At 41.9% G+C, this 17,319-nt stretch overlaps 1 protein-coding gene across 2 annotated transcripts in view; it reads right to left on the bottom strand.

The window, feature by feature from the left end:
* The window catches only part of PAPSS1 (3'-phosphoadenosine 5'-phosphosulfate synthase 1), a 105,429-nt gene extending 89,178 nt beyond the window's left edge, over positions 1–16,251 (bottom strand). The window contains exon 1 of one of the 2 annotated variants that reach the window (XM_035293174.3): positions 16,092–16,251. In XM_035293174.3, the coding sequence (XP_035149065.1) occupies positions 16,092–16,151 (60 nt within the window). In that variant the 5' untranslated portion in view covers positions 16,152–16,251. Of the gene's footprint in view, positions 1–15,819 lie in introns of both variants that reach the window. The other variant, XM_035293175.3, reaches the window with a different exon arrangement.
* Positions 16,252–17,319: the final 1,068 nt, after the last annotated feature.

Here is a 17,319-nt window from a genome sequence, read left to right as displayed (position 1 = left end):
CTTACTGTTGCTCAAGACTGCTTTGGTTATCTGGGGTCTTTTGTGGTTCAATACAAATTTTAGAATTGATTTTCCTATTTGTGAAGAATCTTTGAAATTTTTATAGGGATTGCATTGAATCTGTAGATCACTTTAAGTAATAAGAACATTTTAACAACATTAATTCTTTTAATCCCTGAATACATACAATGTTTCCATTTATATCTGTCTTCAATTTTTTTCAACAATGCTTTACAGTTTTTAATACACAGGCCTCTTACCTCCTTGGTTAAATTTATTCCCAAGTTATTTTTCTGGTAGCTATTATAAATGAGATTGTTTTCTTGTTTCCTTCACAGGTACTTTATTGTTAGTATTAAAAAATACTATTGGTTTTCTAATGTTGAGTTTGTATTCTGCAATTTTACTAAATTCATTTATTCTAACAGTCTTTTGGTGAAATCTTTAGGGTTTTCCATATATTTAACACCATGTCATCTGCAAACAGGAACAATTTAGCTTCTTCTTTTCCAATATGGATCCCTTTTATTTCTTTCTCTTGTCTAAGTGCTCTGTCTAGGACCTCCAGTACTATGAAGAATAGAAGTGGTAAGAGTGGGCACCCTTGTTGTGTTCCTGATCTTAGGGGGAAGGCTTTCAACTTTTCCTGTTTTACCATTGGGTATAATGTTAGTTGTGGGCTTGAAATATATAGCCTTTATTGTGTTGGAGTACATTTCTTCTTTTCCTAATTTGTTGAGAGTTTTTAATCATAAAGGGATAATGAATTCTGTCAAATAATTTTTCTGCAACTATTGAGATAATCATAGGATTGTTGCCCTTCATTCTATTAGTGTGGTGCATCACCTCTGTTAATCTGCATGTTAGGTGAGTGTGGTAGCTCACACCGTAAAACCCAGCACTTTGGGAGGCCAAGGTAGGCAGACCACCTGAGGTCAGGAGTTTGAGAACAGCCAGGCCAATGTGGTGAAACCCCATTACTACTAAAAATACAAAAATTAGCTGTGCATGGTGGTGCACACCTGTAATCCCAGCTACTTGGGAGGCTGAGGCAGAAGAACTGCTTGAACCTGGGAGGTGAAGGGTGCAGTTAGCCAAGATCATACCACTGCACTCCAGCCTGGGTAACAAGAGCAAAACTCCATCTCAAAAAAAAAAGAAAAAGAAAAAGCCTACATTGAATCATCCTTGTATCCCTTAAATAAATCCCACTTGATAATGATGATGGACCCCTTACGTGCTATGTAATTCAGTTTGCTACTATGCGTTGATGATTTCTGCATCTATGTTCACCAGGGACATTGGCCTGTGATTTTTTTCTTTCTTGTAGTATCCTTATGTGGATTTGGTATCAGAGTAATGCTGGCCTCATAAAATAAATTTGGAAGTATTCCCTCATCAATTTTTTGGAAGTTTGAGGAAAAAACGGTGATATGGATTGGCTGTGTCCACACAAATCTCATCTCAAATTGTAATTTCCATGTGTGGAGGGAGCAACATGGTAGGAGGTGATTGGATTATGGGGGCACTTTCTCCCATGCTGCTCTCATGACAGTGAGTTCTCACAAGATTTGCTAGTTCAAAAGTGTGGCACTTCCCCCCTTGTTCTACCTCTCCTGCCACTATGTAAGATGTGCCCTGCCTCCTCTTCACCTTCCACCATGATTGTAAGTTTCCTGAGGCCTCCTCAGCCATGCAGAACTATGAGTCAATTAAACCTCTTTTCTTTAGAAATTACCGAGTCTCAGGTCGGTCTGTACAGTAGTGTGAAAATGGATTAAATAGACTGGCATTAATCCTTCTTTAAATGTTTGGTAGAACTCACAGTGAAGATATCACTTAACAAATTATTGTTACTTTTTTTAATAATTTAAACATTCACACTAGAGATATAAATTACTGACACACCACAATTACAGTATTCAAGTATTCTGAACTTGACTATGGATTTATTTTTATCAGTGAGTTTTATGCTACTAATTTATGTTTTATGTTACTAATTAGCATCCTTTTCTTTCAGCTTGGAGAACTCCCTCTAATGTTTCTTTTAAGACACGTCTAGTAGTGATGAACTTCCTTAGCTTTGTCTGGGCAAGTCTTCATGTTTCCACTTGTAAATGACAGCATTGCTGAATGCAGTATTCTTGGTTGGCAGGGTCTTTTTTTTTTTTTTTCAACACTTTGAACATATCACCCCACTCTCTCCTGGACTATAAAGTTTCTGCTGAAAAGTCTGCTGCTAGCATTTTTGTAACTCCCTTATACGTGATTTGCTTATTTTCTCTAGCTGCTTTCAGAATCCTCTTTTATTTTTGACAGTTTAATTATATGGCTTGATGTAGTACTGTTTAGACAAATTGAATCTGATTAGAACTTTTGAGCTCCCTGTACTTAGATATTTATACCTTTCTCCAGATTTGGGAAGTTTTCTGTTGTTATTTATTTAAATAAGCTTTGTAACCCTTTGCCTTCTCTTCTCCTTAAACTCCCATAATTCAACTTTTTGCACTTTTGATGCTGCCCTATAAATTCTGTGAGCTTTCTCCATTACTTTTCTTTTTTTCCTCCAGTAACCGTGAAAGAAATCTGTCTTCAAGTACAGATTATTTTACTTGATTAGTTCTTCTTTGGATGCTATCTATTGCATTTTTCATTTTATTCATTACATATTTCACTTCCAGAATTTTTTAAAAATAATTTTAATGTGTTAAATTTTTCATGTTGGTTATTTATTGCTTTTCAGATTATACTGGATTATTTCTATTTTATTGAGGTTTGCTGAGTTTCCTTAAAATAATTATTTTTTTAATGCTTTTTCAGGCAGTTCATGTATCTCCATTTCTTTCGAGTCAGCTACTGGAAGATTACTGTGATCCTTTTGGTAGCATTAAGTCTCATTTTTTCACATTTCTTGTTGTCTTATATCAATATCTATACAATGAAGAAGTAGGGACTTATTCCAGTCTTTGTAGACTGGCTTCATCTGGGAAGCACTTCACCAGTTCGCCTGTCCAGAGAATCGGGAAGGGCAACTGGCATGGTCCACAGGGAGGCTTGCTGCTGGAGTCCTCAGGGAGGCTGGCCTGGTATCTGGGTCAGCAGGTAGGCAGAGCTCAGCTGGTGCTGGGCCAAATATGGAGGACTAAGTCTACAAGAGTTGGTGTGAAGTCTACCTAGAACACAGGGCCTGCCCTGGAGCCATGGGGGCTGGCCTAGATGGTGGGCAGGTGTGGGCTGGCCTGGAACCTGGATCCATAGAAGTGGTCTTACAGCCTGGGACCTGGGGGGGCTGGTCCAGTCCTGATATGTACCCGTATGGTCTTGAGACCTTCAGTCTCTAAAATATGGGGTTGCAGTAGTCAGCCTGGAGGGTGGAGCCACAGGGAATGGCCTTGTACTGGGGCAGACCTGAAGCCCAGGGCTGTGTGGGCCAACCTGGCTCTCAGCTGCTCTAAAACCTGGAGAGAGCATGAAGCTGGGACAGCTTGAAGCCTGTACCCACAGGTACCTGCCTGTGGGGGCTAGCCTGGTACTACAGGTAGCTCTGAGCCCAGGGCAACTGGGGCCAGCCTGGCCCTAAGACAAGTCTAAAACTTGAGTCTGTGGGGTCTGTCCTGGTGATTTATGGGTGCTGGAGGAGCTGGAACCTGGGGCTGCAGAATCCTGCTTAGCACCAGGGTAGACTTGGAGGCTGTCGATGGGTACCTCTCTGGAGTCTGGGGACGTGGGGTCCTGCCCAGCACTGGGTTTCACTGGGATGAGCCTGGTGTTGGGTTCTGAGGCACAATCTTATGCTCACTGCCCTCTCTCTCCCCTAAGCAGAGGGTTATCTTTCTCCACATTGTGCTGCCTGAAGTTGCAAGGTGGGGCGGTGATATAGGCCATGTAAAACTGTTCTTTCTACTCTCTTCAATGTGTTTTTCTGATTTCTCTCCTACACCCAGGTGCTGCCATCTCTCACCTGGTTTCCTCAGCTTTTACGAAGGTATTTTTTGCAATAATAGTTGTTCAATTAATGTTTCTGTGGGAAGTCCCATTTTGTCATTTTGTTGACATCCACCAAGACACAGATTTGATTTTTAAGGAATTAAATTTACATCCAAATATTCAACTTCCATGAGATTAAGGATCTCTTTTCCTACCTTCCCCTTCACAATTCTGTAGAGTAGAAATGCCAACTCCCACACAACTGAATCTTACTATCATCATTACCATTGCCGGAAAAATCCTCTGGGACCAAAGGGACAATGTGACAATTCTTTTAATAGATATGCCACAAAAGCTGCACCCCTTCCCAACTACTCATATCATTAACAATAATTATTTATACCATTATTAATACTTTATTTCCAATACTTTTACATATTTAATAATCACTTTCAAAAAAAGGATCTCTAGATTCATTTCTTTTCAATAAACTGATGAAGCAAATATAACTTACCAGCTCTACATTTCCAAGAACTTAACAAAGAGGGCTTCAGAAATAGACGTTTGTGTATCCTGAGGAGTGGCACCTCTTTAGCTCTAGCTCCCATCCATACTGGCTCAGGAGAAAAAGGGAGCTAAGGTGTGTGCTAAAAGGGAATTGAGGGGGCTACACATATTCTGTGACCTATACAGGTAGAACCTGTTTGGCTTGGTCATTTTGTTTGAGGATTTTTCCAAGTTCTTTTGCTCTTAGACAAGAAAAAAACATAAATGTAATGAATTTTAATTGATTTGGGCCCTTTAAAATATCTTCTGCTTTTCTTATTAAATCAAGCTAGAATGCATAAAAATTATCTGTCAAGCTATAAACTAACTGCCAAGGATATGGCTGAGAAAAAATACAGACAGTGTAAGTAGAGACCATCTGTTTTAATCACTAAAAAGAATGCTCCTTCAAAGTTTCTTGCCTCCTACATTTAAAAAGATTCTGGCAGCAAATGTAGTACACTGGATATAAGGAGATTTTTTTGGTTTACGTATGTTTGATATTGTTAAATCAAGTTAAGCCTAAAGCTACTTTACATATTTTAAGTTCAGCATAAAGGTTTCTCCATATGTGATGAGATATATGTAACCTAGCTGGAGATATATACAGACTATGGCCTACTCTTGTGCCAATCACTGAGTTTTGGCCAATCAAACATGGCCAACTGTCCAAACCATGTTCAAATACGGCAAAGGCTGAGCTATAACCAAACCAGCTGTTTCTGGACCTCACTTCCATTTTCTGTATGCCACTTTCCTTTTTCTGTCCATAAATCTTCCACCACATGGCTGCACCAGGGCCGCTGAGCCTACTCTGGCTCAGGAGGCTGCCCAATTCACAAATAGTTCTTTGCTTAAAGTCTTTTAAATTTAATTCGGCTAAAGTTTTTAACAATATTTTTCATATTAAAAAATAAACTTAAAAGAAACATTTGCCACATTCTCCTACCTCCCAGTTTTTCAGAGTAAATCAATGAGCATTTTTATAAAACTACTGGAATTGAAACCGTCTTTGCAAAAATAATAAGTGAGAAAATTGTAACAGTGAAAAAGATCTGAGCTAACCAACCCCCAACTTGCCTTTAACCTCCAAACTGCCCTTAGGCATTGTTGGGTTTGGGCCAAGCTAACTTTGGGAGAAATTTAGTTTTTAGTTTAAATAACAACACTTACCCAAAAGTAAACTACCTTTTAAAGCTAATAAAAGACCCCCAGATGAGACGGATCAGAGAAGCCTGAATTTTGCTAAGGTGTAAACATAATTACCAGCCACTATTCCAGAAGTCACAAGATTTTCAATTTTCACAGTTACTCCTGCAAATAACATCACTATTATAGAACCTAAGATTGGTCTTTTGAGCTGTCTTTTCAGGTTTTTGCATTTCCGACTATCAGTGGCTCCATCTGTACCCACCAATCACCTGTGTGGCCCCACCAAGCAGTGAACTTAACACACTATAACTATTTTCCAAACCCCTACGATTACATCCCCAACGAACCAGCTGCACCCATTCCCTAAGCCCACCAAACTATCCTTAAAAAACCTTGGCCTCCGAATTTTGAAGGAGGCTGATTTGTTCAATAATAAAACAGTCTCCTCTTCAGCTGGCAATGCATCTATTAAACTCTTTCTCTATTGCAATTACCCTGCCTTGACAAATTAGCTCTCTGTGGGCAGCAGGCAAAACGAATGTATTGGGTAGTTATGGAATTGCAAAGTGGTAGACTTATGCCCGAATTTTTACACTCTACTGGCCGTGTATACATGTAATCTTCTTCTACTTTCCCTTTCTTTCCTTCTGCCCCCACATCAGCCAAATCCTTTCTATAATTCTGCTGAGGAAACATGACATTAATGGCTCATTAAGGGTTGAGATAGAGTTCCTTCCTTCCACCTCTAAATTTCTATTCTTGGCTCTCTGGATTGGAACGTTTTTAAAAAGTACATTTCTATACTGAGTCTTCTGTGCCCTAGTTTCCATACACAGGAAAGAGAAACCAAGCTTACTGCTTCTTACTTAATAGTCTGGGTGCTTTGTAGAAATACATGTATCTGGCTCGGAATAAGTATGTGTACCTAAGAAGTCCCTGTAACATTAACTGCCCATATCATTCTTTGGTTACTTATGAACAATTAGGTGTCTTTTTGTGCCTATATATTTTTACTTCCTTAGGAAAGTAGTTCAAGGACTATGAGTCCTGCTTGGGGTCAGGTCCCAGCTCATGCTGAGGTCCAAAGGGAGTGAGTGGATGAGCAGGTAACTGAAAGAACACTTGGGGGCCGCAGGCAGGTGAAAGGTAGTTTTTTATTCAGCAGCTCTCTCACACTGTTCACCTCGTCTCAGCTGCTTAGTCCAGCAGCTCGCACACATAGCAGTGTGGCCAGCTCTCCCTTTAGGGTCAGCAGCTTCACTTTTTCTCTCTGAGCTGTGTCCTGGCTTGCTCCTTTCCATCTGCAAAGATGGACAGTTCTAGCTCTCTCTCTCCTTCTCTGGGTGCAAGCGCACCCATAAAATGTCAGCAGGGCAATTATACCTTTTGCAGCCAATAGTGGCTTAGAGCCTTCTTATGTTATGGCTGCATGGCTGTGATAACAAGTGGAGTTAAACTCGCTAAGTCACTCTGGATGTTTACCTCAGCTTATCCTTGACCAAAGCATAGTCATGCTCCTTACAATAAGTTATAATTATCCACATTTTTCACAATGCCCAACCCCTTTTTTGTTCCTAGGTAGTACCCATAAAAGATAGATATAAGACATTTATTTTAAAGTATGATTTGTGTTCCCTGTGTAACTTTCAAATAAAATGATGACTGACATTTGGAAATCTTAAATCTAGCAAAAATGGGACAATTCATTTCAAGACCATTTAATATCCTATATGTAGAACTAAATGACTAACAATCCCGTCACTAGGCTAACATTGCATGGCCTCTGATAGTTGTGGTGTGCATTTTCTGTACATACTACAAACTTCCATCCTCATCAATCACAAAAGTGGCCCTTTTTTACCCATCTTAATTTCCACATGGCCATTTTATTGTTTTATTCACTTGCCTATAAGGAAAATTAACTTCTCTGTGATGCTACTTAGAGAATTTCAGATTTTGTCAATTTTTCAAGACTTTATAAAGAACTGTGCATTTTTAGGTGAAATTTATAAAGACACAAAGCATATACCAAATACTAAGCATAATTCTGCACTTCAACATCTTTCACCCATCCTACCACCCACCCTAGACTAACTGCTAAACAATGTATTCCTCCAATAAAAAATCTCTGAAATGGCAACAAGCACATTTCTTTTATGTCCCAAGACACAATATGGATAAATAAGAGACTGTAGAATACAATGGAAGGAAAGCTTTGGTTCACAGAGTTGTTGATAATTGAAACCTTTAGTTCACAGAGTTAACTGATAACTGAAATTAACCTTTTAAATATTAATAAATCAATGATAAACAGCAAGTGAAGATCACAAATCCCTGGAGGATGTTGAGAAAACAACTTGAAAAGGTTACTCTTAAAACTCTGCTACTAGGCCGGGAGCAGTGGCTCAAGCCTGTAATCCCAGCACTTTGGGAGGCTGAGGCGGGTGGATCACGAGGTCAAGAGATTGAGACCATCCCGGTCAACATGGTGAAACCCCGTCTCTACTAAAAAGACAAAAAATTAGCTGGGCATGGTGGCGCCTGCCTGTAATCCCAGCTACTCAAGAGGCTGAGGCAGGAGAATTGCCTAAACCCAGGAGGCGGAGGTTGCGGTGAGCCAAGATCGCGCCATTGCACTCTAGCCTGGGTAACAAGAGCAAAACTCCATCTCAAAAAAAAAAAAAAACTCTGCTACTACAAAATATGTTGTGCAGCAACACAGGAACGGTCTGGCTGCTTCTTAGGAAGCAAATCTCAGGCCCTACCACAGACCTCCTGAATCAGGACTAAGTTACTAGCATGCTTACCTCATCACCACCATCTGTCCTGCATACACTCTGCATACACATTATGGCTCTCCAACTATTCTGTTAAAGATTAAAGAACTTTTAAAAGCTTGTTTAATAGGTTTTTATATCAGTGCCTTTAATGGGAGGGCCCCTCAATGACCACCAGCTGGAAAATCTGGCCCTACGACACTCCTAGAAGTCAGAATGGGCCTGGGACTATCTGTTCATTATTTGTCGATTGATCATTTCTGGACACTCAGGACACACACACACACATACACACACACAAAAAACATAAAAGGAGTTAGTTATACTAGGTAAATAAAGAAATCATTAATCTTAACAGAGTCTGTTTCCTACCACAAACACAGTGGGGCATTCACCACACATACAAGACAGTTTCAGAGACTGGGCAGCCAAAATACACTAATGTCCACCTCAAAGGTTGAAAGCAACTATTAAAACCACATAAGAGTACCCACAAAAACGTATACACAAATGTTCATAGCACTTATTCATGATAGCCAAAAAGTAGGAACAACCTAAATGTCCATCAACTGACGTATAAAGATGTGCTATTATCCATACAATGGGATTTTATTCAACCACATAAGGAATGAACTTTTATTTTTTTTTGAGACAGGGTCTCGCTATGCTGCCCAGACTAGAGTGCAGTGCCATGATTTTGGCTCACCGCAACCTCCACCTCCTCGTTTAAGGGATTCTCCTGCCACAGCCTCCCAAGTAGCTGGGATTACAGACACATGCCACTATGCTTGGCTAATTTTTTTTGTATTTTTAGTAGAAACAAGGTTTCACCATGTTGGCCAGACTAACTGATACATGCTGTAACATGGATGAGACTTGAGAACATTATCTTAAATGACAAAAGCCAGATATAAAGGCCATAGATTACATAATTTCATTTCTAGGAAAGCCCACAATAGCATAATCCATAGCGACAGAAGGTACATAATTGGTTGTCAGGGGCTAGGAGAAAATGTAGAGCCTGGGGAATGACTGACCACTAATGGGCATAGGGTTTCTTTTTGGGGAGATGAAAATGTTCTAAGCTTAGATTCTGGTGATGGCTGTACAACTCTGGCTATACTAAAAACCACTGAATTGTGCATTTTAAAACATGAAAGACAGACCAGGTGCAGTGGCACATGCCTGTAATCCCAGCACTTTGGGAGCCCAAGGCAGGCGGATCAGGAGGTCAAGAGATTGAGAACATCCTGGCCAACATGGTGAAACCCTGTCTCTACTAAAAATACAAAAATTAGCTGGGCATGGTGGCGGGCACCTATAGTCCTAGCTACTCCAGAGACTGAGGCAGGAGAATCAGTTGAATCCAAGGTGGAGTTTGCAGTGAGCCAAGATCATGCCACTGCACTCCAGCCTGGTGACAGAGCGAGACTCCATCTCAAATAAGAAAAAAAATATGAAAAACAAAGGCACAGGGAAGGGATGCAAGCATCAAGAGGAAACAGCGTGCACAATGGCTCCATCCACCCAAATACAGAAACTGAATTTCTCTACATAATGTCTAGTATTTCCACCATCATTATTCAGTTAAAATTTAACAACTGTGTCTTTAGGAAAAGATATGTCGCAGAAATAATTACCACTGACAAGACTTCTCTCCTTGACCAAAGTAGGCAGGCTCCTCTGAGCCCTTTTTCAACTGGGCCCTATCCTTGGGCATGTCTTCAAGAATCCAATTTTAGCAGAAATCCCCCATTCCTCAATATTCGACCAAACTCTTCAAGCTGCACCATCCCCCAGCTGACGTCTGATCACTGTGGCCTGCCTGCCTGCCTGTCTTCAGCAAGAACCCTGTTAAATGGGTTTAGTCAGAACCCTCCCTACATTTTAAGGTTTCCTTTCTCAGTAATTTTCCATCCACAGACCCCCAACCTGCTCCCTGACCATCAATTCCCACTTTTCCTTATTGTATTTGGAACTGAGCCCAATCTCTCTCCCCTACAGCAAAACTCCTTTGCAGAAGTCTCTAAATCCACTGCAATAGTCTCCCTGAGAACATTTTCTTTATTACCACTTAAGTGAATACCAAAAAGAAAAATCATTCCTTTCATTTGAACTAATTTTAATCTGATTTCAAAACAATTCAGGATTGGGGTTTTCCTGTCTTGTTCCTGGTATGCTATGAGTAACTGATCCATCTCAGAGGAAGAGATGGCAACTTCCAGGCTGACGTGGGAAAAAATGCCACATCAATTGGATTTGATTTTCAATTGGATTTTACATTTGCATTTCATAATTAAGAACTTTTTTTAGAAATTTATATTTTTAAGAAATCTTTTCCAGTAGATGCTAGAAGAATTATCCCCCTCCATACACAAGCAGAACAACCAAAATTGTCTCCAGAATTGCCAAATGCCCCCTGGGGCTGGCAAAATCTCACAAGATTGAAAACCACGGGAGTAGAAAACTACTCAAAATTCAATGTAACACAGCCAGGCTGGGAAGCATATTGACACTTCAAATCTGAAGAAGCAACCACACTAAGGGGAGGCTAACACTGCTGGACACACTACCAGAAGTCAGCATGCAAAACTGCCCAAAACTAAAATTTCAAAGTAGCCACTGATCTAGATCTGCACCGTCAAGCAGAACTTCCTGAGATGATGAAAATGTTCTACAATGTGCTATCCAAGTCCTGCGGCCACTAACCACATATACAGCTCCTGAAATGTGGTTATTGCAACTAACAAATGGAACTTTTTACTTGACTTAACGTTAACTCAATTCCACTTGCCACAAGTGGACAGTGGCTACCGAACTGACAACGCAGATCTAGACCTTACTATCATTCGTCTTACTGCTGTTGTTGGTAGAAGTTTAAGTCTCCCTTTTCATCAGTCAATTTTTTAGTATCATCTTCCCAGGGCAGAAAGATCAATTCTCTGTTAAACCTGGGGGTGGGGGAAATAAAAAACCAATGCCTGCCCCTGACCACATCCAGGCCAATCCTCTGAAAAAAAAATATAACGGCCTCTTGTTGGGCTGTGTGTCCCACTTCTGTGTTCTTATTTCATTTTTGTACCATCTGAGTATTCAGCTAAATCCAGAATGGGCTGCTGGCCTTCTATGAAAAACATCCACATATAAGGGGACAAACTATTTGGGAAAGATAGAATTGGTAAAAGGGAGAATCAGCTCACTCATTTATTTGGTTTAATTAACTCTCTCCCAGGTAGAATGTAATGTCCATGGAAGCAGGACCCTTTTCTATCTTTTTACCACTGCATTCTTAGGACCTGGAACAAAGGCACATGCAAAATAAGTGTTACATATTTGATGAAACTGTAACAACAAGAATAGTAGTCATGTGCCAGGAACCACAGGTTTATAAATATATTGACGTCTTTAAATCTCACTATAACCCCGTAAGGTATGCACTATTGGCCTCACTATGAGGTATGTTTTATTATCTCCATTATTACAGATGACAATACTGAGAAATGGAGGGTTTAAATAATGTTCCCAAGATCACCGAGATGGTAAGTGACAAACCTGTAATCTGAATCCCACCACATATGAAGCTTATTTCCTTACTTAAGCTGTTGTAAGATACTAATGAATTATCTAAGGATTTCAATATCAGAAATACCTGAGCTACTTTGCATCCTGCCCCTTATCCCCAATTCTGTTACATCAGGAAAGCTCAGTGTAGATACAAAACATCTATAATGAATTATGATTACAAGATACATGATAACAGCAGACAGAATGCAACATAATGCAGAAGAGTATGAGTAATTCAGCCCATGAACAAGTGAACATGTGTACCCATAAGGGCCACACATTTTACACAGTTAAGGCAAAACGGTCCAAGGCTCTGAACACTTCAGCCCCTAATAGGAGGTAACAGGCATCCCCAGGAGAAGGAAAGCCTTATGTAAAACCATGCGGATGCATAATATGGATGGAAAGTTGGGCTGGAGCTATGGAAGTTTAGGGAGTGGTGAAAGGGGAATGGAGAAGCAAACCGGAGAGGGACTGTATATGCTTCTTAATGTCATGCCCAGTTTCAGACTCTCTGGCAGTAGGACCCTACTCCACTGCAAGGCAGGTCCAACAAGGGATTCAGCCCAATATGATTCTACAAAATAGGTGAATGATATCTGGATCTGTCTCAAATTTCCCTCATCCCAACTGACACATCCCCAAGGGCAGATGAAAACTGGTCTTATTGGAGAAAGATTCAATCAGATAGGAAATGATACTCATTATATCGGATGCTTTATTAAGAGGTGGCTCCAAGAGCAAGTCAGTTTCTTGGTTTTTCTTTACTATTCCGACAAGTATATGGACAATATATTAACTTCTTGGTTTTTCTTTACTATTCCGACAAGTATATTAACTTCCTGTATTTCTAAACGTTTCCCAGAGCTGTAGCACTACATTTTCCCATCTCTTTGCCTATCATCTCCCACAAATACACTTCCTTTACTTAATCCTTAACAGGAGCTATAGCTTCTTATTTGGTCTCTCATTTACTTTCCTTATATTTTTTAACTCAAATTTAACCACGAAGCCATTAATTCGAACCTCAGCACAACTCAATTTCAATAACTATGTTATCCACATGCCCCTACTATTTGAAATGTGGCTAGTAAGAAGTGAAATGTGCACCAAATGAACGAAAATATACTCCAGATTATTAATAACTTTGCATTAATTATGATAGTGTTGAACTTATAACAACATTAAAAAACATATTGAAATGATAGTATTTGGGATATATTAGGTTAAAGATATCATTGAAATTTATTTCACCTGTTACTTTTTACTTTTTAATGTGGTATATAGAAAATGTTGAATTACGTACATGGCTCATATTTCCTCTATACACTATCTCTACTAAGGCTGTCCCTCAAATGCAACAGGTTTAAAATGGAATCCAACATTAACAAGCTCCATGACATTTCCAGGCCTCAGTTTTGTCATCTATAAAATGGAACTACTAATTGTAATAGAGGACGATAACAGTAAGAGATAATGCTAATAGTCACAATATCCCTGTGAAGCTGTCATTCTCATTTTACAGTTAAGTAGATAGAGGCACAGGGAAATTAAGTGACCAATCAAAAGTTACATAGTTAGTAAATAGTGGAGCTCAGATTTCAGCCCAGGCAATCAGCCCCAGGGTCCTGCTTTTAACTACTGTCTCTCTTAATACTCACCTCAGAAACGTAACAAAAACTCAATGGGTTAATTTAGATAAAACATTTCAAAATGTACCTGGTACACACTAAACTCTCCTTTGTGTTTAACTATTATCACCCTTACCCCCATCCCCAACCTACTTCCCAGTTTCCCCACACGTAACGACTTTTCTCCCCACTTCCCAGATCAAAACTTCAGGACCATTTTTTAACATTTCTTTTTCATCCCATAAATCTACTCAGTTCTCTCTACTCTTCCTTCAATGTTTTCAATGCAGCTACTTCTCTAGTACCACTGCCATCTTACCCCAGCCCTTCAGCCCCTCACACTGATCAACTAACAAGAACACAAAGAGTATTCACGTGCCAGGCACGCTTCCAATCTAGTAATTCATTTAAACTTCACTATAACTTTGTCCGGTCTCCAGGTCTTCCACATCGGGGTCCTACCAGTGTCTACATTTCTTCAGCACGGAACATTCTTCCTGGATTACCAGTTTCATCCTATGATAGGAATTTTAAAGGTACGGGTGCTTCACACTGGCCTTATCAGCTGATTTAAGTAGGAGAGAGGGAGACGATGGGTGTTCCATGAGGGAGAGAAAAAAATTACAAGGATCAGAAAATTTAAAATTCTATCCCCATCAAAAATCTCCCATAGAATCTAGTCTACTCTGCAGCCAAACACAAGAGCATCACATAGCCCCAGCCTCCCTACTCAACCTTACCTCCACTTCCCAACAAAAACTCTCCCGAGCAGTCACACAAATCTCGTCAATATTCCTGGAATAAAATATAGTAATTCTTATTCTCAACACTTATCCACAGAGTCCCCTCTGACTCAGAAATCTGAGCTTCTCCATAAACCCTCCCAAAACACCCAGGTGAAACTAATCTTTCCTCTACACTGCAATAAAACTTCTGTCTTATGCCACTCACTGTGGATCACAAAGACACATTCACCACCTGGCAAATGCCATTTACAACCTCAACAGAGACCATGAACTACCAGAAGGCAAGCAGTAATTCCCGCATTTTTCACCATGTCTAGCACAAGTCTCTGCATAGAATACCCACTATATGGCAAATGGAAATAAGTGAGTAAATAAATGTACAATGTAACAGCAATTATCTGTAAATACCCCAAGTTAGCCAACCTTATTTCCCTAACCATGAAAGACCTGAAGGTAACAGAAGGAATACTAAGTCTGAGTTTCAAGGCAGTGGTTTCACTGCACTTTCAAATTCATTATCTGTCTTTTTTGCTCATCTGAACAATCCCGTGAAGTACATACTATTACACCTTTAAGTCAACTGAGGTTCGAACAAGTAAAGTGACTTTCTCCAAGACTACATAGTAAATGGCAAAGCTGCGATGAGAGACCAGGCCAGGAGTCCAGTGCTCTCTCCACTGCTCTAATTCATCTTTTATCTCCTTCCCCTACTCAACTTCTATGAAGTTAGATACAAGGAGAGAGGAATCAGCAGACAATTCTTGATAATAACAGATATGACAAATTAATGACTTCCAAAGAATATTTGCCTGAGATTGCTTGTTTTGTTTTTTTTCTTTGACTCATCAAGGGCAAGTAATGCTTTGGGAGATATTGCATTTAAACCTCATTATTCCACTGGACTGTGAAATATTTCCATCTAACCCTAAAACCAGTGCCCTTCCAGACTCCAAGATGGGCCCTCCCCTGCTCCACACTTAAAGGAAGATAAGGCTGTTTCTCATTACACAGTAATTAAGGAAGGAAGCAACGTTGTGAGGACCAGCACTTTACAAAGTCAACTGGCAATTACTAAACATTATAAACGACTGGACTTCCCACACCTGACTGTTATCAGGAATGGAGTCTTTAAAACTCTTAACTTGTTAAACATCCCGATTTAACACAGACACACAAAGAACCTCAGTTCAGGGCAGTCTCAACTCATGAATGACCACATTGTTGGGTGCTCTCCGTTCACACTGAAACTCAGAAATGGAAAGACATGGAGATGGACTCAAACCTGGGCCAACTGCACTGGCAGAGCCAAGAAAAACCAGGAACGCGTCGAAGGCGCCCGCCTCCGCCTGCTCTGCAGATCTTCAAGCCACTCCAAGTGACGCAGCCAGCTCCTGCTTCTACAGCTGCAGGTTTCAGCAGCCTCAGGTTTCAAGCAACCGCCAGCTCACGTGTGAAGGATTTTCCTGGGGGTCTTACCTGAGCGGAGGCGCTGGGGAGTGGGGGCGTTTTTCCCACGGACGGTGGCTCGGACCCCACGCTGCGCCCAGCTCGGGCGAGACCTTTACCCTGCGCTGCGACCCTCCGCCCCGCAGCCGCCCACGGCCCAGCCGGGAGGCGCCGCGGCCCGGGAACCCAGCTCCATGCTCCTAGAAGGATGCGGAGGAGGTGGGAGAGAGGCAGCGGCTCCTAAACCAGCTGCTCCCACAGTCCCTCGGATCCTCGCCGTCTCGCCCTCTGCCCCCACTTACCCAGTTCTGCGCGTTATTGCTCAGCTTGACTTTCTTGCACAGGCTCCCGGGGCTCTCCATGACCGTGGAGCGCGCAGGGAAGCCAGAGTTTTTTGCGCCGCGAGGGTAGCAGGAGGGTAGGGCAGCAGGAGGTGGGCAAGGCGGCGATCGGGGCGGGGCTGGGGGGCAGGGCCTCCTCGCGTCGGGCGGGCGCGCGCTGACGTGCGTACGCGCCCGTGCTCATGGGCCGGGTTGCGTGATGCCAGCGCCGCGCCTTGGAAGTGGATCCGGGGCAGAGGTCTGCACAGAAGGGCGAGAACCGGAAGTAGAAGCTGGGGGAGGAACTTCAGCGCTCTCACGGGCGCGAGCGCGGACAGCATTCCCCCTTCCTGATACCAAGGGAGAGGCGGGGCCTGAGAGGTAGTTGTGGGACGTTCTCTTCCTCTGTGGCTGCCAGCTTTGCGCTGTGAACAATGAGAGCGAGTCCTAGCGGCAGGTAGAAAGGCGTGTGGGGAGCGCGACTCGCCGCGTGCGGCACTCGCTCAGCAGAGGCTGCTTGGGAGGACGCTGATGCGGGCTCCTGCCCCTCTGGCTACTCCTCCCAAGGCCTGGCTGCGGCCTTCTGTCTTCCTCTTGTGTGCTCATGTTACCCTGGCTACTTTTTAAATGTTTTCCACCTTTGCAAAGGGAAGGATTGATCTACTGAACAGCTCGTTCTCCACGTTACGCTTCACTTTAAAATTCTGCTCAAGGCACAATTTTTTTAATTTTTTTTTTGGAAACAGTTTTGCTCTGTTGCCAGGCTCCAGTCTGGAGTGCATTGACGCAATCTCGGCTCACTGCAATCTTCACCTCCCGGGTTCAAGTAATTCTCCTGCCTCAGCCTCCTGAGTAGCTGGGACTACAGGCACGCGCCACCACGCCCAGCTAATATTTGTATTTTTTAGTAGAGACGGAGTTTCACCATGTTGGCCAGGATGGTCTTGATCTCTTGACCTCGTGATCCACGCGCCTCAGCCTCCCAAAGTGCTGGGATTACAGGCGTGAGCCACTGCGCCCGGCCAATATTTTTTTCTTTTTTTGAGACAGTCTCGCTCTGTCGCCCAGGCTGGAGTGCAGTGGTGCGGCGCCTCCTGGGTTCAAGCGATGATTCTGCCTCAGTCTCCCAGTAGCTGGAACTCAGGCGTGTGCTACCACACCTGGCTAATTTTTGTATTTTCAGCAGGGTTTCACCATGTTGGCCAGGCTG

Source organism: Callithrix jacchus, chromosome 3, assembly GCF_049354715.1.
Source record: "Callithrix jacchus isolate 240 chromosome 3, calJac240_pri, whole genome shotgun sequence".
In the NCBI taxonomy this organism is placed as follows: Eukaryota; Metazoa; Chordata; class Mammalia; order Primates; family Cebidae; genus Callithrix; species Callithrix jacchus.
The sequence above is the reverse complement of the archived record's forward strand: the minus strand, read 5'-3'. Positions and strand labels throughout refer to the sequence as shown.